This window comes from Octopus bimaculoides, chromosome 25, assembly GCF_046866305.1.
Source record: "Octopus bimaculoides isolate indiv1 chromosome 25, ASM4686630v1, whole genome shotgun sequence".
NCBI classification, from domain to species: Eukaryota; Metazoa; Mollusca; class Cephalopoda; order Octopoda; family Octopodidae; genus Octopus; species Octopus bimaculoides.
In genome coordinates, this window is record NC_142952.1 from 22,190,948 (window position 1) to 22,216,623 (window position 25,676).

The following is a 25,676-nucleotide window of genomic DNA, read 5'->3' on the forward strand; positions in this document are numbered from 1 at the left end:
AGAATATGATGAAGGAAAAGAAATAGTGGGAGGTAGAGAAGGGGGGATGGGGTCGGGGGGTTATATGCAAAACAGAGTTTTTTTTTAAAAAACAATAATAAAGATAAATATATATATATTGAGTCAAACTAAATGATTGCTACCTGTGCATTGCTGCATGTTACACAGCATTGCAATATTTAGTAGTAGTAATAGTATTATTATTATTATTAGTAGTAGTAGTAGTGGTAGTAGTAGTAGTAGTGGGTGGTGGTAGTGGTGGGAGAAGGTGACACAGATAAAGTGAAGACAGTTTAAGGGAGGACATGCAGTGCAAGTTTAAATTGGGAGGAAAAAAAAACTCAAATGACGAATTGGGGGTAAATTGTCGTTTAAATCAAGGATGCTTCTAAGCTTGTTTAATACAGAGTAGTTGTTAGAAAGAGAGAGAGAGAGAGAGAGAGAGAGAGAGAGAGAGAGAGAGAGAGAGAGAGAGAGAGAGAGAGAGAGAGAGAGAGAGAGAGAGAGAGAGAGATAGAGAGAGAGATAGAGAGAGAGAGAAAGAGAGAGAGAGAGACAGACAGAGAGAGATAGATAGAGAGAGAGAGAGAGAGACAGAGAGAGAGAGAGAGAGACAGAGAGAGACAGAGAGAGACAGAGAGAGACAGAGAGAGAGAGAGAGAGAGAGAGAGAGAGAGAGAGTATGGACAGAAAATGAATAAATAATAAGAAAACAAGGAGGAAGAGGGAAATATAGACCAAGAAGAAAGAGAGAGAAAAAAGATGTATGGAATGAAAAATAAACCCAGGAAGAGAGAGAGAGAGAGAGAGAGAGAAGTGAGAGAGAAACAAGAGAAAGAGAGGAGAAAGAAGTATGGAGTGAAAAATATATTCAGGAGAGAGAAGAAAGAGAAAGAAAAGTGAGAGAAATAAGAAAGAGAGAAACAAGACAGGAGAAATGAAAAGAAAGAAAGATGGAAAGGAAGTCGAAGCCAGAGCTAATAAAGAGTAAAAAAAAAAACAACAATAACAACACCAACAACAAGGAGAAGACTATATGAAGGAGTCTCTATATAGTCTCTTGATTTGCTACAAATAGCAGGCAAAAAAAAAGTATCTTCCTCAAATCATACCCTGCTGACTTATCCCTTTAGCATTTAAACCAAACATATCCAGCCCAAATATTCTGCTTTTTGTTCAAACTGGCCAGATCCAGCCTCTCACACCTACCCTACATTGCCATTCTAAAACTAAACGATTAAATAATCATATCATTGAGATCTCAAAGCTACAAGATAATGCATGATTAATTCAAAGCAATGAGAACGAATAAGCAGAATATTTGACAGAATAATCTGAATGCAAAAGGGTTAAAAAAAAGGGAAGGACAAATACTTTGGGTAACATAGTTTTTGATATATTACACATTGTAACAGGGTTTTTGTCCTTGGGTAGCAAATGTTATTTGCTTAGCTGAAAAAATATGAAAAATTACTAATATTTCCTTCAAATTTTTGTTACATTTATTCAAACCCCAAAGAATCCTTCTCAACACATGACTATGATGTTCTCCCACTACTCCTGCTCATGATCAGAGATGCACATATTGTCAACCACTAAGGGGTATGCTAAACTGGTTAAGGTCAAGCAACTGACAAGCAAATCTGTGGTCCTGAGTAGAATATTTGCTATAACAATATTTCTGCTTCAGTAACTCGGGGCTGAATTTGTCTGAAATGTAATGGAAAATAGGTCAGTTTCAAAACATTGATGTCCAGGTCACAAAAGCAAAGTCTGAAGGGATTAGTAGCCATTTCATTTGATCATGGTAGGAAATACCTTTAATTACTCATTGGTTTGTTCAATCGATCAGGGAAGTATTGATGTAAAGAGGGGCTAATAGAAGCCTTGCAGATATGTCTGGATATTCTGCTTAAATGTTTAATTCAGGCAAACTTTCTGCTACATTGGCTAGAGTGAAGGACTTGGAAAATCTAGAGAAGATGCATGGAAGAATAGAAAGCCATGGTTCCAATGCCATAGACCTTATGTTTTATATGAAATTGACCACATACATCTATACTTGCCAAACAACAAAAATGTTTTTAATATCACATTTCACTTTACAAATTTAGTATGGATATACTGCTATGAAGTTGGATAAATTTGTAATGTAGTAGGGAGAGAAGGAAAAGGGGGTTTAAGACAAGATGGATAGACCTACCCAACCCCTTTTTCCTTATATTTATGAAATCAATGTTTTGAAATAAAAACAATTATGAGAGAGAAATTTCAGCAAGTATATTCATGTGTGTGTGTTTGCGTGTATATATGTGTGTGTATGTATAAACACACACACACACAACACTCATACATATACACATACAACACTCATACATATACACATACCTGGTACTCTGTTGGTTACAACAATGAGTGTTCTAGTTGATTCCAATCAATGGAACAGCTTGCTTGCGAAATTATCATGTAAGTAACTGAGCACTTCATGGTCATGTGTACCCTTAATGTACTTCTCAGGGAAATTCAGCGTGACACAGGATGTGACAAGGCTGGTCCTTTGAAATACAACTCACTTTTGCCAGCTGAGTGAACTGGAATAACATGAAATAAAGTATCTTGCTCAAGGACACAATATACCATCTGGAATCAAACTCACGACCTGACAATTGTGAACCAAATACCCTAACCACTAAGCCACACACCTTCACTACACACATACACTCGGTGCTGTAGCAGAAATATCGCTATAGCAAATATTCTACTCGATACCACAGATTTGCTTGTCAGTTGCTTAACCTTAACCACTTGAGCATGTCCCTTAGTGGCTGACAATCTGTGCATCTCTGATCATGAGCAGGAGTAGTGGGGGAGCATCATAATCATGTGTTGAGACGGATTCTTTGGGGGTTTCAATAAATGTAACAAAAGCAAAGTTTGAAGGAAATATTAGCCATTTTTCATACTTTCTAAAAGTAAGCATATAGGAAATAACATTTGCTACCCAAGGACAAAAATCATGTTACAGTGTAATAATGATAATTGTTTGTGATAAAGGTACACAGTTTTAGGGTAGAGGTTTAGCTGATTACAACAACCCAATTGTAATTACAATGACTGGTACTTTATTTAACAATCCCAGAAGGACAAACCATGAAGTTGATTGATAAGATTTATTCTCAGAAAGTTAAGAGCCAGAACAAATATCCTAAGGTATCTTTCCCAGATTCTGATAGCAATGTTTCTGATTTAGGTATTTTCAGGAGAGATTAAATCAAACTCAGTACTTGGCTTGTACTTCATTTTATTGACCTCAGAAGGATGAAAAACAAAGTCGACCTCGGTGAAATTTGAACTCAGAATGTAAAGATGAACAATATGTTGCTAAGCAGTTTGCCCGGCATGCTAACGATTCTACTTGTTTGCTGCCTTACCTTATAATAATAATCCTTTCTACTATAGGCACAAGGCCTGAAATTGGGGGAGGAGGATAGCCGATTACATTAACTCCAGTACTCAGCTGGTACTTTTTCCATCAATCCCAAAAGTATGAAAAGCAAAGTTGATCTCAGCAGAATTTGAACTCAGAGTGTAACGACAGATGACATGCTGCTAAGCATTTCACCCATTGTACTAACAATTCTGCCAGCTCCTTCCATAATAATAATAATAATAATAATAATAATAATAATAATAATAATAATAATAATAATTTGAACGACTATTGAAAGCTTGTGAATACCTAGGGCTACAGGTAGTAACCTGCTACCTATATAAATTCTACCAGGAATAAGAATGAACCTGAGTCAAATCAATCGTAATAAATATAATCCTTTCTATTATAGACACAAGGTCTGAAATTTTGGGAGAGATGGGGCTAGTCAATTACATCGATCTCAGTGCTCAAAGTGGTACTTGTTTCATCAACCCCAAATAAATGAAAGGCAAAGTCAACCTTAGTGGAATTTGAACTTAGAACATAAAGAGTTGGAAGAAATGCTGCTTAGCATTTTGTCTAATATGCTAATGATTCTGTATGCTCACCATGTTGATAATAATCCGTTCTACTATAGGCACAAGGCTTGAACGTTTGTGGGGGAGGGGGCTAGTTGATTACATCAACTCCAGTGTGTGATTGGTACTTAATTTATCAACCCTGAAAGGACGAAAGGTAAAGTTGGCCTTAACGGAATTTGAACTCAGAATGTAAATAATAATAATAATATAATAATAAATGCCCTGATGCAGTAAAAAAAGGTAAAGTTACCTTCTCAAGTCATGCTGACTCACAAGGGCTGGTTTTCCAGTTTCAATGGCGTATATATTTCCAATTTGGATTGGTCCATTGCAGTATTACTCATTTTTGCCAGCTGAGTGGACTGGAACAACATGAAATGAAGTGTTTTGCTTAAGAACACAAGGTGTCGCCCGGTCCAGGAATCAATACCACAATCTTATAATCATGAGTCCAACACCCTAACCATGAAGCCACGCGCCTCCGCCCTGATGCAATACCAGGCAGTGGCTCTCATGACTTCTGATTTTAAATTATTGGAATTGTTATAATATACATGTTTTGTCTTGGTATAAAAGATGTGCTACAATAAATATTCTGCTCAATAGCACAGATTTGCTTGTCAGTTGTTTGACCTTAACCAGTTGAGTCCCTTAGTAACTGATGATATGTACATCTCTATCATGAGCAGGAGTAGTGGAGGAGCATCATAGTCATGCGTTGAGGGGAATTCTTTGGAGGTTTGAATAATTTACCTTTGGAAACATGGGTTTTTTGTTCATCATCCTTAAACGAACCTTATTCAGGGATATTTTGAGCTAGTTGACCTGCAGAAAATTCTAACTGGGCTACACCTGCAAGGTCATACACTGTTTATCTTGATATGAGATCGTGATGTTGCACACATATGGTTGTGATGCATGTGCCAGTGTACTCTTATCAGACAGGCCAATGTACCCTTATCAGACAGGTAGTCATGATGGGTATATTGTGCTTTGTATATTTGTACCCCAGTGTCACTTTGATGGCATGCACTGCTGGTGGCTCAGCAAGGGTGACCTAAAAAAAGAATACTGAAAGCCTAATCATCACTGCCTGGGATCAGGCATTGAATACCAATTCAGTGAAAAGGGATATATACCACACAAGTGCAACGAATCTCTGCAGAATATGTAGAAAGAGAGTCAAAAGTGTGACTCACATTGTTAGCGCTTGTGAAAGTCTTGCACAGAAAGAGTACAAGTGTAGACATGTAGCCCCAAACCATCACTGGCTACTATGCCATAAATATGGATATGAGGTAATGGGTGCTTGGTACCAACAGACACTGGAAAAGGTAATGAATGAAAAGGGGAAGGCAAAATTCCTTTGAGACTTTGACTTCCAAATAGACAAGGTGTTAGAGCACCGAAGGCCAGAGATAGTAACCCTTAGGAGGGACAAATAAGAGTGCCTAATAATCAACGTGGCAGTGTCAGGAGATCAACATATTATCATGAAGGAAAGAGAAAAGATTGGTAAATATGGAGACCTGAGAATTGAGATTGCTAAGATGTGGCAGCTATGAGAGTCAAACATAAAGATTATCCCTATTGTCATTGGAGCACTGGGTTCAATATCACCCAAACCCGAATAAAACATCTGGAAACTTTAGAAATACCCTACAATCTAGGTGTGTTGCAAAAATCGGCATTACTTGGAACTGTATGCATATTGCATAAAGTACAGGCTGTCTGAAGTCATTGTTGTGACTTGACAGACAGTACAAACCCCTGGTACACACAATATCTTCAATCAACAACAACATGATATTGGATACTGTGCAATGTCTTAAATAATAATAATAATAATAATAATAATAATATCCTAGGAGAATTATGTCTCAGAGCTGATAAGTACTGCTCACATGATTAGTTCTGATAGGACCCTATGGAGGAGGTAAAATGAAGACTCTACCCCCACAACCCTTCCAGGAATAGTTGGTAGAGGAAATAAGTTTGAGAATCACTGCTCAATTCCAGTAATAAAAATGATGCAAGAACTTGTATGGATTGTACCTGGTTGTAAGGGCTACTTTAACCTGTCTCCATATTTAATCACTACCACTGGATCCTTGAGTGTAAAATAGTGGAATCTATTCTGTTGCAAGATTTCAAACCAGGTTCCCATTTTCTTCCTCCTTTTGTCCCCAAAGTTTCAGCGGTCCTCAGTAAAGGATCATTTGTGACAATCCTTTTCTGAATAAACCAGAGAAAAGAAATGGTTACATTTAATGTTACATTATTTTTCAGGTTATTTACATTAATCTTTCAGTAAAGCCAGTTATATATAGTGAATGACAGCAGAGCCAAATGAGTTTTTAGCAAACTAAATAGGCATAGTTTCTTATCTTTTTCGTAGTTTCCACTTTTGTTTTTTATCAATTATATAGTGTTCCTTTTGCTTTGTATAAGACATCAATATTTTCAACAAACATGAAATTGCTTAAATATCATACCTACATCATGATAGTAGTAATAGTAGCAGTAGTAGTAGTGACAGCAGCAGAAAAAGAAGCGAGGAGGCAGAATGTCTTTGAACTAACAGTGGGAATATGATGGTGAGCATCTTCAAGTTATACAAGACCGTATTATCCAATGTAGCCCTTTTTTCCATTTTGTAAGACAGGAGGTTGAGATTTGAGAAGATTTTAAGAACCCATATATATATACACATTATATATACATATATACAATATATATACATATATACAATATATATATATATATATATATATATATATATATATACATTATATATACATATATACAATATATATACATATATACAATATATATACATATATACAATATATATATATATATATATTGTATATATATATATATATATATATATACACAATATATATATATATACAATATATATATATATATACATGGTTTCAAATTTAGTACAAGGTCAGCATTGAGCAAAGTGTTCAGCTGGTATGTATTTTTTATTGGCTCCAAAAGAATGAAAGACAAAGTCGACCTTGGTAGAATTTGAATCCAACATTTATATACATACATATACATAGTCATATATACATACATACATACATACATATGCATGTGTGGATATATATATATATGTACGTGTGTGTATGCATGTGTGCTTTGCATGAGTGTAATATAAATGATAACAGGTTGGTCATTCAACACAATGCCACACAGGGGATATCACAAACATTTTTAAAATGAATTAATATATTTATTAACAAAAAGGAAAAAAGATTGTTAATTCACACAATATAGCAAACAAAAACAGTAGCATTACCAGGATGAAAACCATAGCGGAAGCATTCTCAGATACCACTGTGCAAAATACAAGGGAAAGGGATAAATTGGGAACTTAAAGGAAAAAAAAAAAAGAACCAAAAAATGAAACAATTTGCAACTTATTAAAATTTCAATACAAAACAAACAAAACCAGCAGCAAATTATATTGGAACTGCAACCAAGATACACACAGACATGGTTTTATTATTTTGATTTCTTCAATTTCCAAACACAACAAAACTAGATTAGTTTAATGTAAATCAAACATCATATGGGAAAGTAGTATGAACAAAAACCTTCTTTTAAAAAATAATGAAAAATAATAGTAGTGGCTTGATATTCAGCATACAAAACTGGCTGAATCACTAACATAACTATTGCATAAATGTGATGATGATAATAATAATAATCCTTTCTACTATAGGTACAAGGCCTGAAATCTTGGAGGAGGGGATTAAGTTGATTACATCGACCCCAGTGCTCAACTGGTACTTAATTTATCAACCTTGAAAGGACGAAAAGCAAAGTTGACTTTGGTGGAATTTGAACTCAGAACCTAGCAACAGACGAAATACTGCTAAGCATTTCGCCCAGCATGCTAACGATTCTGCCAGTTTGCTGTCTTAAAATAATAATTCTTTCTACTAAAGGCACAAGGCCTGAAATTTATGGCGAGGAAACTAGTCAATTACATCAAACCCTAGAGAAACACTGGTATTTAATTTATTGACCCTGAAAGGATGAGAGGCAAAGTTGACTCAGAACATAAAGACAGACGAAATACTGCTAAGCATTTTGCCCGGCATGCTAGTGATTCAGCCAGCTTGCTGCCTTATAATAATAATAATAATAATAATAATAATAATAATAATAATCCACAAGGCCAACAATTTTGGTGGAGTGGCTAAGTTGATTTATATCAACCCCAGTGCTCAACTGGTACTTATTTTATTGACCCCGAAAGGATGAAAACTAGGCTGACCCTGGTGGAATTGAACTCAGAACATGAAGATGGATGAAATGTCACTAAACATTTTGTCCAGCATGCTAACAATTCTGCCAGCTCACCACCATTTGTGGAATAATAATAATAATAATAATAATAATAATAATAATAATAATAATAATTGTTCCTAACATAGGCATAAAGCCTGAAATTTTGCAGAGTGGGACTTAGTTGATACCACAGACTCTAGCATTTGACTGGTACTTATTTTATTTACCTTAAAAGGTCAATATGACCCCCAGAATAAGGAGCCAGAACAAATACTGCATGGTATTCTCTGATTCTCTGCCAATCCACTACCTTAACAATGATAAAAGTTATTTTCTTATATAGGCACAAGGCCAGAAAATTTGTTGAATGGTTAAATTGTCTCAGGTATATGACTGCTACTTTATTTTATCTACTCCTAAATGAATGAAAGTTAAAGTTGGTCATGGTAAGATACACAAAGGAACATGACTGCCACAATACTAAAGATTCTACCAATACAACATAATACTATTAGTAATAACAACAATAATCATTTATTTATTAGCCACAAGAGTAAAGAATGAATAAAATGACATGTAGTGATGTAGGAGCATTAACAGGTTAGGATGTGGGAGGTAGAGGGGAAGAGGGAACTAAAAATAGTGAAATACAATATAATGGCAAAAAATGAAATATTGGAAAAAAAAAAAGCAAAAACATTCAGTTATTGTTTTAGTTTAGAAATAGTGAACCCCACCCCAAAATCAATATTTTTAAACACCCTCCTCCTATATCCTAAAGAAATAAAAAAAAGGCATACAGACATTCATGAAAAAATATTGAAAGATACTTTGAAAGACTACAAGGGGTTTCAAACCGAAACAATAATAATAAAGATTTCTTACATAAGTACAAAACCAGAAATTTGGGGAAAGGAAACAGTCAATTATTCTGACTCCCAGTATTTGATTGGTACCTTATTTTATTGATCCTCAGAAGGATGGAAAGCAAAGCTGATCTTGGCAGGATTTGAACTCAGAGAAAATAGTCTCAGGACAAATAGCAGCAAGGGGCATTGCATCTGAAGTTCTAATACTTCTGCCAATTCACCACTTTTAAAATAATTTCTAATATAAGCTTATGCTCATACCATTTTATATCTATTATTATATATGTGTATATTATGTATTTTATATATGTATAATATATATACATATATATATATATATTTCATTGACACCGGATGAATGAAAGGCAAAAGTGATATTGGCAGAGTTTGAACTAAGAGTGTAAAGAGCCAGACCAGATACTACTTGTATAATTCAGCCAATCAATTGTCATTAAACAGTGCTAACCTTGGCTTGATTTGAACTCATATTGATAGAGACAGAATTAGATACTGTAAATTTCACAAAATTTCAAAGTTGACATAAAACTGCCTTTGGCCACCATTTCCAGTGATAATAGATGTGAGGAGAGATTGGAGTATCTTAAATTTTCCGTAAATACAGAAGAGATGGAAGACAAGAATGGGTACAGCAAGGATTTGTTATTTTTTGTTTTACTATATTTTTTTAAAATTATTTTCTAGCGTGAATATATATCAAGCCTTTTGTTTGAAAATAATAAGGATTTCAAATTTTGGCACAAGGCCCAGCAAGTTTGGGGGGGGGGGGGCGTTGGGGTAAGTTGATGACATCAACCCCGGTGCTCAACTAGTACTTATTTTAATGACCCCAAAAGGATCATCATCATCATTGTTTAACGTCCGCTTTCCATGCTAGCATGGGTTGGACGATTTGACTGAGGACTGGTGAAACCGGATGGCAACACCAGGCTCCAATCTAATTTGGCAGAGTTTCTACAGCTGGATGCCCTTCCTAACGCCAACCACTCAGAGAGTGTAGTGGGTGCTTTTACGTGTCACCCGCACGAAAACGGCCACGCTCGAAATGGTGTCTTTTATGTGCCACCCGCACAAGAGCCAGTCCAGGGGCACTGGCAACGATCTCGCTCGAAAACCCTACAAGGATCATCTTTGGCAGAATAATTTTAATAATATTGCAATTAATAAAAATGGCAATCCCTAGAGATTGTATATGTTGATGAAGCTACAATTGAACAACTATGGGAATAATTAATTAACCAAGAAGCATCTATCCAGTCACTAAATCTGCTAGAATTATCAGCTAAATTTCCTTTAAATCATTTCTCACCATTTTAAAAATGGAAAAAACATATTACAGAATTGTTCAATAAATATAAAAGATTGTTATGGCAAGAACACCTGTGATTATAAGCCTTTACAGCTGTCCTGGCCTAAACAACACTATTATGGTTTCTAATACAGACATTTTTTTGTTCTTTAGATTGGTGAGAAGGGAGGAAGTTAGACTACTCAAATCAGAGAAATGTCTGGAAAGCTTGCATGCATCTTATAAATGGGTGTGTATTCTCTGATTAAGCTTTAAGAAAACAAAAAATTAATTAGATAAATGCCACTTTATATTTCTACCTGAAGAGAGATAAAGGCATCTAATGGTAATATTAATCCAGGCAATGGATTAAGTAAATCTTTACCAAACAGCCAAATTGTATATGTTTGAATATTAAATTATTGGTGTGTTTATAGTGTTTTGTTTCATTGCTATAATGCTCTATTGGACATATAATCATCATCATCATCATTTTAATGTCCACTTTTCCATGCAAGATTGGAGTTTAATTAAGGAAATTTTATATGGCCAGATCCCTTCCTGTTGTCAACCCTCACCTGTTTCCAAGTAAGTTAATATTTCTTTGTGGCTAAACATGTTTTATCAGAATATTAGAAATGAATGACTCTGCTTGTTTCACTGTCATGTGAAACTCATTTACAATTATTGTGTGATATCAAGATAAGAAGACCCCCCCCACACACACACACATACAAATACAAATACATGCATCTTCCAGTTTCTTATTTCTTTACTGCCCACAAGGGGCTACACACAGAGGGGACAAAAAAGGACAGACAAATGGATTAAGTCGATTACATCGACTCCCAGTGTGTAACTGGTACTTATTTAATCGACCCTGAAAGGATGAAAGGCAAAATTGACCTCGGCGGAATCTGAACTCAGAACGTAGCGGTAGACGAAATATCGCTAAGCATTTCGCTCGGCGTGCTAACGTTTCTGCCAGCTCACCACCTATACACCTTCCAGTTTCTGTCTACCAAATCCATTCACAAAGCTTTGGTTAGCCCAAGGCTAGAATTGAAAATGTACCATGCAGCGGAACTGAACCCAAAACTATGTGGTTCAGAAGCAAATTTCTTAATGACACAGCTATAGCTTGATGTAGTATTAGCCAACACTGTGTGATGTTCATGGAGAGAAAAAAAAAGGGACTAGTTGTACTTGTACATATCTCCTTCAGTTGGGATCTTTGTTAGCAGTTGTGCACTCTCTTTAACAATCCGAAAACCAATTTACTTATAAAGCCACTAATGTTAGTAGAAGTTGATGTAAACAGAGTAGAGCAATTTTGCATATTTAACACTTTTTTGGTGGCTAGTTTGAACATGAAATTACTAATGTTTTAACAGTGTTTCATTCCATTGCATTTTATAGATTTAGATTATACATATTATATAGATATTACATTTACCATTGGTTGATAAATCTACAGATATATTTTATAATATATTACAGCAATGAAACAAAGCACTTACACACCAGAAAGTTAATGTTCAAACTATCTGCCAAGATGTAAATTAATCAATCTCGTTTATTTCAGCACCTAACCATAATGGGTTTATAAGCAGTGTGTGTTTGTGGATAGTAAAGGAGGGTACACAGTTGCTGCTGATGATCAACACATGAATATATAGCTATCTCCTCTTTTCTCTCCAATTTATAGAAATGTTCTGTAGCATATCATAGCATTGAAGAGGTTGCAAATAGCAAACAACCAATTGTTTAACCAGCACATTAAACAAATAATTGATTAGTTAATTGGTTAGATATTTAACTAAGTGACTAACAATAAAGAAGTGATATTGAATCAGTGCATCTGTTTATTATTATTGGCATGATGATCTTCCCAAGACAAGTTTTTAGTATATGAAAGCTTATGGAAGGCCCTACTTCATATATAGAATCTGGGGTGATATTTTGTATATTTATTTGGAAAAAGTATGTCTTATATGCCATCAAACATGGTAGTTTGTATTTTTATGAACCTATAACATTTACTTTATATTGACACAAGCCATTGTGGGAGCCTGTATGTGCTTACTCAACCAGCTAGGTATAGCAGTCAAATCTCCACCAAATTTAATTAAACTATCATCTTAAAAAATAAGATGAGATGGTCATAGGTCTGTTTGAGTAGGGACTAAATAACAATATTGGGTCTATACTGCAGTTATTGTATTTGCAATACATAAAACATATAGCTTATTAATACTGCTTCTGCCACTAATATATATTTATACAGCTTGTATTTGTAGAAACCTGTATTACTATATATAGTACATGGCAGTTTTTTTGTAATCACTGCTGTTATTAGAGAGAAAGAGAATACATTTTAAAGGACTTTGCTGAACAGCTATGATGACAATGATCATATTCTTTACACCAGGCCAGCAAAAATATTAGACCAATATAAATATCAATTTGAAAGGGAAAAGGGACTGATCAATTATCTTGTGCAGATAATTAAAAGAGCAGAAACAAATTATATTTCCTAACGTAATTTTAGAGTCCATGATGAGCTGAGAGAAAAACTGAGTTTATATTCAGGAATCAGATGACAACTGCATTGATACATGTCGATATCAATCAATATCATTGATGACAAATGAATAAAGGAATGCCAGAAGGTCCATGTAGAAGGGACCAGTGGAAATGGAAGACCCAGGAAGATTGAGGAAGACAAAATAATGCAACAAGTGGCAACATGATGACATGATGAAAGAAAGGACCTGTACTAGCCGAGCAATCTTGGAAAATGGATGTAAAATGATGATGATGATGATGAGGAAGAGGAGGAGGAATTTGAGGTAATGGAATGGCAGATGCTCTGCAATGTAGTTGGTGATAAATTTGCTAAGCAAGTGAGAGGTTTGACTCTGATTCTTTTTTTTTATCTCAAATTGGTGCTTATATTATGATATGATTTACATTAAAATATTAGTTTCAAATTTTGGTACAAGGCCAGCAATTTCAGGACAGGAGGTAAGTCAATTACATCGATCCCAGCGCTCCAATGAAAGGATGAAAGGTAAAGTTGATCTTGGCAGAATTTGAACTCAGAACATAAAGACAGATGAAATGCTGTGAACATTTTGCCCAGCAAGCTAACAATTTTGCCAGCTTGCCACCCTAGATTTACATTAAAATATTAGCAGTTGTTATTAAACTCTAGACCAATGCTGACAGAACAGAAGGCCAATGGTCAAAGATGGTCCATCGATAACCATCATGTGTATCTAAGAATACACAAGCAGTTATTTTCTTCCATTGCATTCTGCTGTTGTCAATCCACAGCATGTTTATTGCCAGCATACTTTTGCTGGTTGTAAGCATACATACTTATGCTGGCCAACTGTGGGTTGGATGATATGCTCCCATAGTCGGGTAGTTAGATCTGGCTACTGACAATTAGGTGGAATCTGAACTCATAAACAAACAAGCAGAACAGATACTGTAAGTCATGTCATCCAATGCTTTAAACCAGTGATTCTCAACTATTTTTTTACCTATAGATCCCTTTGATTCCTATTTTGCTCCACTGGACCCTCATATCCATTCAATGTTTTAAAAAAATCCTATTATATCTTTATAGTTAATAATATTAGGAATTATATTTAAAAATTGTTAAAAATATTTTGTGTATTGTAGAAGTATGAGCAATTTATTGTTCATAAACAACAAAATCTTACATGGACCTCGGTTGAGAACCACTGCTCAAAACAATTGCATCAATTCACTGGAACTGTATTTATCAAGCCACCCAAAAAGAATGAAAAGCAAAGTTTATTTTCACTCTTCACATTCACTGAAGTAAATGTCATTCCACTTGGAGGTACCCTTCTCTTCAAAGTTGATAAAATGAATTACCAGTCCAGAGCAGCAGTAGATGGTCAAAATTGTTAGAGCATTGGGCAAGATGCCTGACAGTATTTGTTCTGGCTTCTTGGGGTAGCAGAATTAATCCACCATCATCCATTTTAACACCACCACCTTGGTCCTTGGGTACCCTTAGTGGAGTTCACTCAGCTGCAAGTATTTAGGCCAGATCTTCATTTGAATATAACTTCCTCCTATCAATCTTGAAGATATCAAACAATAATGGATCATTAGTACTATTTTTATCTGACTAACAAAGAAAAAAGTAAAAACAAAACAAAAAAAAACAAAAATGAAAAAACAATGCTGTACAACTATGTGTTTATGGCTTCTTTATGCTACATATTTTGGATCAGATTGCATAAGATAAACATGTAGCAGTTCCATTTTAGTATTTCATGTATTGAGGCTAAATCAGTCAGCCATTGTCTACATTTTAAGTAATATCTTATTAAAAAATAAATGTAACATACTCCAGCAATAGTTTTCAAATTTATGTATATATCATTATTATGCTAGTGGTGTTCTTCATTTCCAATTTTCCAAGTCATGTCTGGTCATGAAGAAATATTATTTTACTTGGAAACAAGTAGGGTTGGTGACAGGAAGAGCATCTGGCTATGGAAAAAAATCTACCTCAACAAATTCCATCTGACCCATGTGAACATAGAAAAGTGGATGTTAGATGATGATGACGATAATGATGATGCAAACGTGGTTTCCAAAAAGTATTTTTTGATGTTATATTTAGCTACACCCCCATCTTCAGGCATTTATAAACAAAAATGAAAGTATTGAAAATAATAATGTTTTTTAAAAAAACTGGTCTTGAAAAAGTGAATAAAAAAGAGAATGAAATTAATTTCAAAATGAACAAAATAAAGAAAAACAAAAAAATAACTAGTGATTAATTCTATTTTATTGATCTTCCCATAAAAAAAAACAAGCAAAAAAAAAACACAAACTAATAAAAATAAATTAAAATGTTTCAAAAGTAAGACAAATAAAAATAAAAGAATAAAAGTAATAGAAAATTTATTTAGAAACCAGACATAACTTATAATTAATGCTTGTGTTAATTAGTTCAGATATTGATACAAGAATTCTGAAGAAAATTCTTTAATCCCACCTGTGTCTGTTAGATCTATTCTTCATTCTTTCTTTCTCCAGATTAAATATATATATATATATATATATAAGAGAAAGAGTTATGGATTTTAAGAGATTCTATTTAGGGTACCAAACTAAATGCTGAATGAAGTGTTTGATAGTTCATGTCTTGCCACAAGCACTGTGCAATGTATATCCCCCACTATAGCAGAGACACTTCATTTTCAACTACTCCATCCATCTAACTATAGATAGGTACAACAGGTGAGTATGACTCACGGTTGTACAAAGTAGGAGCACAGAACAATTAATGAGTGATTGCTAGATAACAAAGCAAGCAGTGCTTGTATGAACTTTACTTCTTTAGTGGTAGTAGAAGCCCATGCATAGCAGACACTTAATTCTAACTAAATTCTATGGTTGCCATCATACCAAAGTAGTTTTGATCTAAATGGATGCTTGGCAACTCCCAATCAGCAGTATTTGTTATGAAGTGAAGGTGACCAGGCTGATTGACAACAGGGAAGAGAGAGAGAGAGAGAAACTACATGGGAAGCTTTGAGATGATCATACCTTTCTCAAAGGCATCACTACATATATAGTGCAATGGCTCCAATTCAGGACTGAAATCAAAAGTCACAGATACAGCTCACCAGGAGCTGATCTTTTAAACTGTGGTGCTTGCCACAACTTCAAGTGTACATATTTGTCTTGGACAGTTAACAGAAGGGAGAGAAAGAAAATGTATTTATGGAGATTTATTTCATATATTTATTCATTTTATTGCAAATGGCACCATTAGTTATAGGTTTCCAATGGGTTAATCCCAAGTTCACTACATTTCTGACAGTGAGAAGGAGAAGGGAGGTCTATAACTTGATGCAGAACAAATATCTCAAAGAATTTTATTCATTAAAGCATTTATTTTTTTACTCTTTTGCTGATGTTTATATCCTTCACTGCTATACATTAGTAAAAGACACAAACATACATAATATATACAGACACTAACAGCCACATATATATATATATATATATGATAGACTTCTGCATAGTTTTTGCCCACCAAATTCCACTTACAAGGAATTGGTTAACCCAAGGCTATTGCAGAAGATACTTGCACCAGCTGTGGTGCCATGCTGCAGAATTGAATCCATTGATTCGGTGTGGTTTGCAAAGCATGATGTTCAAGTGTTTCTCAAGAGGCATTATTAAGCCTTTCAACTAAATATCATATTTGTTGTTGTTGTTGTTTGTTTTTATGAATTAGCAGTGAAGGTTTGTTATTGTAAAATCATGTTTAACCATAATAAACAACAATCTAAAACAGAACAGAGTAATGGAACTACATTTGTTTATCAGGCAAAATACATGCTTATTACAGCACTGCAGTTGCTTTGTAGAAGTTCCTAATGCCTGTCCTGTCTAAGGGCTTAGGCTTAAAAACAAAAACTACTGGCATTTCAGACAATGTCATTTTATGTCTCAATTTTTCTTTCATGCACACTAGGAAAGAGAAGTAAGAGAGGAAGAGAGAAAATCCTGGATTCATGCTTTTCGTAAGTACCTTAGAAACACAAGTGAAATAACTACAACTTGGAATCAAAACGCAATGGTGGTGGTGGTGGTGGTTGGAAGGAAAAAGAGAAAGAGTGGTCTTGGCTCACCGGGAGCATACCACCAACACAATACTATTGTGCTCACTATACATTCATATATACATAGCAGTATTATCATATGAGTAGATTTTCTGCTTCATTTTTATATAGTTATTTATATTTATTTTTTGTGGGGTTAGGAAATGGGGATGTGAATAATATTTCTGATAATATTTGCAGGTTCAAATATTAAAATACATACAAGGAGCTAGTAATAATAATATTAATTTAATTAATAATAATAGTAATAATGATAATAATGATTTGGCACAAAACCATGAATAGACTTGATAATATCAACCCCAGTACTTCTCTGCTATAATAACAATAATAATGATAATAATTTACAATATTGGCACAAAGTTAGAAATTTTGGTGGGAGAGGGAAGAGTAGTTAGATCAATCTCCTCTCCATACTTCACTGATATTTTATTTTAAACTATCCTAGAAAGATGAAGGCAAATTTGATCTCAGCAGGATTTGAACTCAAAATGTAACTAAATACTTTAAGATATTTTTATCCAGTATTCTACTGACTTTATCAAACCATCTTCATACAATAACAACAACAACTACTACTACTACTACTACTACTACTACTACTAATAGGTTCAAATTTGGGCACAGGGTCAGCAATTTTGAGGGGAAGTGATTAGTCAATAACATCAACCCCTGTACTTGTTTGTCACTTTATTTCATCAACCTTGGAAGGATGAAAGGCAAAGTTGACCTTCATGGGAATTGAATACTGTAATAAAAATAATGATGGTGATTTTTTTTACTATACTTAATTTACTATATTTAATGATAATGAATTAAAAAAAATTACTCAAGAAATTATTTTTATATTAATATATGTTATTTCATTTACTTAGCTCCTCCATACTGAATTAATGTCCAAGCATTAAAAAACTACCGAAAAAACTCCATAAATACATGCAATTGAAAGTGGGCTAGTGAGAAGATATTTAAAAAAGTCCACAATTAATGTGTAGTCTTTTTAAATATTCTCTCACTTGCCCGCTTTCAATCACAAGTATTTATGGAGATTTTCGGTAGCTTCGTAATGCTTGGACATTAATTCAGTATGGAGGAGATAAATCTTGTTTTGACTTTCTCCCTTAAAATAATTATATATATATAATTATTAATGATATATAAGTTGCTACGAATTGCTTTTTTCCATGCTGAATACCTGATAATTATCATTAATGTGATTTTTATCCTTATTTTATGAATATGTGTTATTTCAAATAATATTGTCTGAAGAAGAAAGCCTCTATCCCCATCAAATGAAAAGAAAAAAAAACACCAACAAAAAATAATTTTTTTTTTACATAAAAAAATTCAATATGATCAAACAATTAAAATCTTTTTAAAAATTTTATCAAACAAAACACCAGAAAAAAAAATGTGGAGTAACATCAACAAAAACTGGAAAACACACACAAGAAAAAATTTAATAACTAAAAATATCTTGGTGTAAAATAATAAAATAAAAACTTACATCAACATTTGTACTGAGGGATTGGGATGTATTATCGTTATCATTACTATCATTATTACCATTATTATGTTTTTTTATTTCTTCAAATGTAGACACATGCACACAAAATGAAACACAGTATAAACTGTTTTTAGAAAAATACATATTCATAGAAATAAATAAGGTAAAAAAAAAGAATATATATAAAATATATAAAAAGAAATAGGAGCACCAAAAATAAGTTTGAAAAAATAAAGAAAAAATGTGGAGTTCCATATTTTAAAAAACAAAAATGTAACATATAAAACTTTATGGTGACAGTGGAAGTGGTTGTGGGAGTGGTAAAAAAAAAGAAGACATAAAGGAGCTTTGAGAGAGATAATAGTGGTATGGTAGCACACACACACACACACACACAAACAAACATTTACATATATTTGTGTAAATAAGGAACAGCATTTCTTTCAAACATGTTATCTTAAAAACTATTACTGATGAGATTCCTATCACTTTTCCCCAGATTTTTCTATGTCAAAAATACATAAACTTACATGGCCTTGCCTTGTATGTGCTTAGTCAAAAATCTAAAAAGAGCTGTGGATGTCTGACCAATGTTGCAACTGCTATGGTGTTAACAACTTTCAGTTTTATATACAAGTTTATTGTATTACATTGACAACACCCAGAATCCCAGTAGGTGTGACAACAGAGGTACATTATGCATCCTTAACTTCAGTGATTTTATCAGACATCCTGCCACTTATTGAAGTGCTTTCTAGTGAATATAAGAAACAACTGAGAAAACATCCTCTATATGATCATCTATGCACTTACTAACCACAACCTGACTTTTAACACAACTTTGAAGATGGTTACAAACTTGGTCATAAGTTTGTAGAAAAAATTTCTTCTTCCTTTAACATATAAAACATTTCAGATCTCTTTCCTATATTAATCAAAAGTAATATTAAAGAATAGAATAGAAATTGGTTAATAGACCCACCGGTGCTTTGTTTAACTAAACATGTATAAATGAAAGGCTGTACAATAATTACACACACCCATACATGTCTGTGTGTGTGTATACACATATACTCACACACTATGTATGTATATATATATGGACATTTATATATAATTCATACAAACACACACCCATACACATAGGTTAAAAGCAGAAGCAGCAGGCAGAGTGAAAGGAGAGAGAGAGAGAGAGAGAGGGAGAAAGAGGGAGAAAAGTGTGTGCTAGTGAGACAACTGCTAGGACGTGGACACAGACTCAGGCATGGCAGCGGCTGCAGCAGTGGCCGTAGCATCTGCTGACCGGCGATCACGGTCAAAGTTCTCTACCTGTTCATCTGTGGCACCTTTCATACGGTGTACAAGAGACTTCTGGCTTCCAGTGGTTGAGGGTTCTTTCTTCTTCTGTAGGAGACGCATACGAGTTTCAGTCTACAAAGAAACAACAAAAACATTAAACACCACTAACAAGAGGGTCAATCTATAATAAATGTGAAATTCTGTCTGTCCTGTACCTCAGCCTACATTTGCTCTAAATAGACAAACACCTTTTTGGAATCAGGATGATTCCAGGATTGAAAATCTGCCTTTCATTTGGTTCTTGAACATCCAACATTGAGATCTGATTTAAATGCATTTGGGCTGCTATTTCTAGCAGGTAAAGCTTGGCTGATTTATGCCATCTTAGTGGAGTTTGTAAGATGACATCAGAGATCAAGAGAGAGATAAATGACATTCGCTTTGTTAATTTTATGTTGAGATAAGAACTTTGGGACAAATTGGCCAACAGCTGCAATTCAACCTGGAACTGGAACAGTAGAATGATTGCATTACAGAATTAATTCTCACTTATCCTTAACCTCTGATCAAATACCACCGGGGCATATAGTCATTATAGATGTTATTTGGCTCTCTTTAGTTTTGGGCCACAGGCCCATTTAGCCCTCCACAGGAGCTAGCTTATAAGTCTGCACAGAGTGCGGCTTTTAAGCTAGTATATCAATAATGAGCAAACTGTGACCCATAGAACATTCTGAATGGCACATCTAATGAAAAATTATTTTGAATTGTTTAGTAGTGTGGCCCATCTGATGATGATTCATGTCCATTGTAGCCTGCTTCTTGAAAAAGGTTGCTCCTACCTGCTATATATGGTCACTCAAAATGCTAGGAATAGCAACCGTGTCTCCCTTAAATTATACTCTACCATTTTAAAACAGCGACATACATAAGATAATATAGTTGTAGATAATCCACTAAAAAAAAAAAAGGATGTTCATTGCTGAGTCCCTTTACATTTCTAACGAGTACAAGAGCTACAAACATAATTAAATAAATCAATCCAAAGTTCTTGATGGGCACTTTCTTTTATCATCTCTTGAAAGGATAAAAGGGGTTGACAAAATATTACAATATCAACAAGATTTGATCTCAGAGTATAAAGGTATGGCCATGTGTTTAAGAAGCTTGCTCTGCAACTACATGGTTTTAAGTTCAGTCCCATTGTGCAGTACCTAGGGCAAATGTCTTCTACTATAGTCCCAGTTGAGTGAACTTGATAAATGGAAATTGTGTGGAAGCTTGTCATATAAATACACAATCTTTATATGTGTGTGATTGTTAGTCTTTGTGTTTGTTCTTCCACTCAACTTGTGAAAAAGTGATGGTTTGTTTACATCCATGTAACTTAGCTGTTCACAAAAGAGACCTCCTACGGCTGCAGTCTAATGACAGAAACAGGTAAAAGAATAATGTTATTGTTCACTAAAATGTGATATTGAAGAGAAAGTAATCTTCATCTTGCCTCTGATTTTTGTGTTTTGGTGTTTTTTTCTTATTTGTTGTTCTTAAAACTTACCAATTCCTTAAGTTGTTGTGCTAGTTTTTCCTTCTCTTTTTCAAGTCTTGTGATGTCTTCGACATGCCGTTGCTTTTTTGTACTGGTCATTTCAAGTAAGGCAATGTTAGCGTCTTTCTCACTGATTGTAGCTTGGATGGCTTCTTGTCTGTAAAGATAAAGTTAGAGGTTACAGTCAGTTTTTCTTGCCATGGGTCAAACACAAAGGTTCCAATGGGATGGAAACACAAGAAACGGAGGAAAAGTTTCTATATACTTGCTAATGTTTTTCATATCACAACCTAATTTGAATTATGTATCTTTAAAACTCCCTAGTAACTTAACCCATCTTATATATATATAATCCAAGAGAGTTAGGGGTTGAGGATCCAACCCAATAAGGGATAGTATCTATCCAATATACTGCTGGGAGGGTACCCAATTATTGTTACACTACTGTTATACCAAGTGCAATAAGTGGGTGCAGGTAAAAGGGGGTTATTTTACCCTAAATTTATATAGCAATAAGAAAATGGAGGAGAATATGCGGTACCCATTGACTTGCAGACACTGTATTCCGTTGATTAATCTGTCTATTTATTTTATAACTAAACTGACAAAAAACACAATATACAGATACTTATGGCATACCATGTCATATTAACAATTAAGATTTCTCCAATTGCTAAATGTCCTTTAAATTTGAAATCTTAATTGTTAATATGACATGGTATGCCATAAGTATCTGTATATTGTGTTTTTTGTCAATTTAGTTATAAAATAAACAGATTAATCAACAGAATACAGTGTCTGCAAGTCGATGGGTACTGCATATTCTCCTCCATTTTCTCATTGCTATATATATATATATATATATATATATATATATATATATTTGTGGAAGAGGACAACAAGCACTGAGGTATAACAAGCATCTCAATTCATTTAAAAGAGTGGAGAGTAAGGAAATAAAGTTCACAGTTCATATATACATCGCTTTATATACATAGATAGCATTTTTCTCGATGGCCCGATAGTTGAAGAGATGGTGGCGTGGGTTTCTGCCCCGACATTCGAAACTCGAGTTTTATCATGACTACCAAATAATTGTCACATATTATATTTACAGATACCAACATACATATATATATATATATTTGTTTTACATGATTGAACGCCTGCGTCATATCCTGTAAGTAGTTTTGAACTTTATATTTTCTGACGCTACTCTATCTCTTTCTCTATCTCTATAACTTTTTCCCCTTCTCGTGCTTCTTTCTGTTACTACTATATTTCTCTCTTCCTCTCGTTGCTCACCTATTTTCTACTTCCTCCCCTTGTTTCTCCCTCTACCACTCTCCCTTCCTTACCCCTCGTGGTCACATGTGTCCACGTACTAATTCTTTTCTTCCTTGGCTATCGCCAAGCAAATACGCAGACTACTGTCCCACTTCCAGTTCGTTGCTTCACAGCGTTCCACATACACATAATTTTTCACGTCTGGCCGTAAAGCCTTTTCCGTTTGTTTTCCTGTCTTGTTTTCTGTCCGCCACTACATTCCTCCATGGTACAGTTTAATTTGTGTCTACAAATTTAATTTGTGATCCATGGTTAGAGCCATTTTAACAATGTGTCCTGCCCTACTCTTCGAAACGCCTGTGTTAGAATGGGGGTAGCTGATGAAGGAAAATGTTCTCTATGTGGCCTGTGTGTTTTCTGTACTCTGGTTATTATTATTTTTTTGTCTACATTTTGTTTGCAATGTCCTGTACCCAGATATGCACCTATATATACAGGTAGACGTAGGTATGCACATACCTGTACGTATATATGCATATACTCATTTATTATTTGTTTTATATATATATATATATATATATATATATATATATATATATAAATAATTATATATATAACACATAAAACATATATATATATAGCGTAGGAGTGGCTGTGTGGTAAGTAGCTTGCTTATGAACAACATGGTTCCAGGTTCAGTCCCACTGCGTGGCACCTTGGGCAAGTGTCTTCTACTATAGCGTCTTGGTATGATACATCATAACATTTACGCAGCCTAAACTAAGAGTTATGCTTAGTGATAAATACTTATAATTAAGTTATAAGTAACGAGATTATCATTATAGCTTTTAAATAAGAAACAATAATATTTGTTATAACTTACGAATGATAAAATTGTAAATAAAGATATAGTATATCTCACACTTCAACGACCTGTTGTGATAAACAACCACATAAAACTGGGTTTTAGCCAGACCAAAAAGAAAGAAAATAAAAAAGACTCACTTCATTTCATAGACTTCTTCTAACTGTTTGTGTCTTTCAGAAACAAGACGGCGTAATTTGGCATCCTTCTCCTCCAGCTGACGTGTCAGAGCTCCAACCTTGGCAATGTGGTCACTTTGAATGGATTTCATCTTCTCTAATTCAGCAGTCAGTTCATAGACCTTAGAGAATGGAGGTAGGTAAAGAAATATTAACAAAATACAGAAAAATGTGAATGATAGACCATGTAAGAAAATATGTACAAGAGAGAGAGAGAGAGAGAGTGGAAGGAGAGTGAGAACAGAAAGAGATAGTGAAAGGGGGAGAAATGGAAACAGTGGGAGATGGATAGAGACCCAGCAGGCTGAGTAGGGTACCATTCTGAGTTAAAAGGAAAACAGCCAAAACACTTGAACAAATAAGGGAGATTCCCTTCTGTATGTGTGTGTGTGTGTGTGTGTGTGTGTGTGTGTACACACACACACAATGGGAAACTGCAATTTCAAAGGAAATACTGAAGGGAGAGCAGCTTTCAGAAAGAGAACAGGAAAATATGACCTGTGCTTGTCAGAAACATTTCACATACTATACCACTTAAAATCCAAAATTGATATTTAAAAGATACAGTGGAGATGTTTGAATACCTAGAAAGTTTTTTGAATGGATAAGATTGAAATAAAAGGATGTTATTACTTAACCATGAGATACAAAATATAGTGGGTATTTGTCAGTAAGGAAAAGAAGGAAACAAGGTGTAAATATGATATGGGGAACTATAAATATGAAAAAACATGAAAGACTTGCATAAATTAGAGAGTATAAAGAAAAAGATAAAGTTTACAAAATGTATAAGAAAATTTAGTGAGCATCAAAAATTTTAAAACATGGATGAGACAGACATTTGTTCAAGGGAAATAATTCAAAGGGAGAGAGGAAGAAAATTTGTATGTGATATTGAAATGGTGGGGGAGATATTGGGAATGAAAGGAGGAGGAGGAGGAGGAGGAGGAGGAGGAGGAGGAGGAGGAGGCAGGATTTGATTTTTGGGTGGGAGTAAAAGAGGAAGTACATACATACCCATATACATCATAGACTCTCTCTCTCTCTCTCTCTCTCTCTCTCTCTCTCTATATATATATATATATATATACACACACACACACACACACTCAGGGAGACAAAAAGGCAAAATAATGGATGAGAGTGAATGGAGGGAAAGAGAGTTAGAGAAACAAAGTCAGCAGAAATAAAACTCCTCATTTTGATGGGTATCAGGCTAGCGTGTGTGTGTACATGTGTGTATCTGTTAATACATACATGATAGACTTGTAGATTGATTTTGATGTATGAGTGTTCAGTAGGTTGATCAAGAGGACAACCCATTCATTGAATTAATGTACGAAGTGGTCAAATACTCTGAAGACACATGTGTACCTTTAATGAAATTCTCAGGTAGAGGTTGGCATGACACAAGTGTGACAATGGAAGACATGTGAGGTACAGATACAGTCCACCTGATGAGCTTCTATACAATTTCTGTCCACCAAAAATTCAATCAAAAGGTTTGGGCCAACTCATGGTAATGATAAATGTACCACCCAAGATGCCATGCTGTGGGATCAAACCTTGAATCTTGTGATTGCAAAGAGAACTTCATAACTACTCAGCCATATCTACACACACACACACACTTTTATAGACTCACTTTTGCTTCTGTTTGTTGGATCTTGCTTTCTTGCTCTGCCATGACCATTTCTCGTTCGGCTGTTATTGTTACACTCTCTCGCAGAGCTTCCTCTAGTTCTTCCACACGATCATCCATGTGTTTTATGGCATTCTAAAAGACAGAAAATTAATTGCA

At 34.5% G+C, this 25,676-nt stretch overlaps 1 protein-coding gene across 4 annotated transcripts in view; it reads right to left on the minus strand.

The window, feature by feature from the left end:
* Positions 1-25,676, minus strand: part of LOC106880220 (ELKS/Rab6-interacting/CAST family member 1) — a 296,919-nt gene that overhangs the window by 20,346 nt on the left and 250,897 nt on the right. For 3 of the 4 annotated variants that reach the window (XM_052976221.2, XM_052976222.2, XM_052976223.2), the window contains exons 12-15: positions 25,521-25,652; positions 23,837-23,997; positions 21,554-21,701; positions 20,026-20,127 (exon numbers count right to left, since the gene is read on the minus strand). In XM_052976221.2, coding sequence (XP_052832181.1) covers positions 20,026-20,127; positions 21,554-21,701; positions 23,837-23,997; positions 25,521-25,652 — 543 coding nt within the window. Of the gene's footprint in view, positions 1-7,239; positions 7,366-20,025; positions 20,128-21,553; positions 21,702-23,836; positions 23,998-25,520; positions 25,653-25,676 lie in introns of those variants that run through there. The other variant, XM_089342286.1, reaches the window with a different exon arrangement.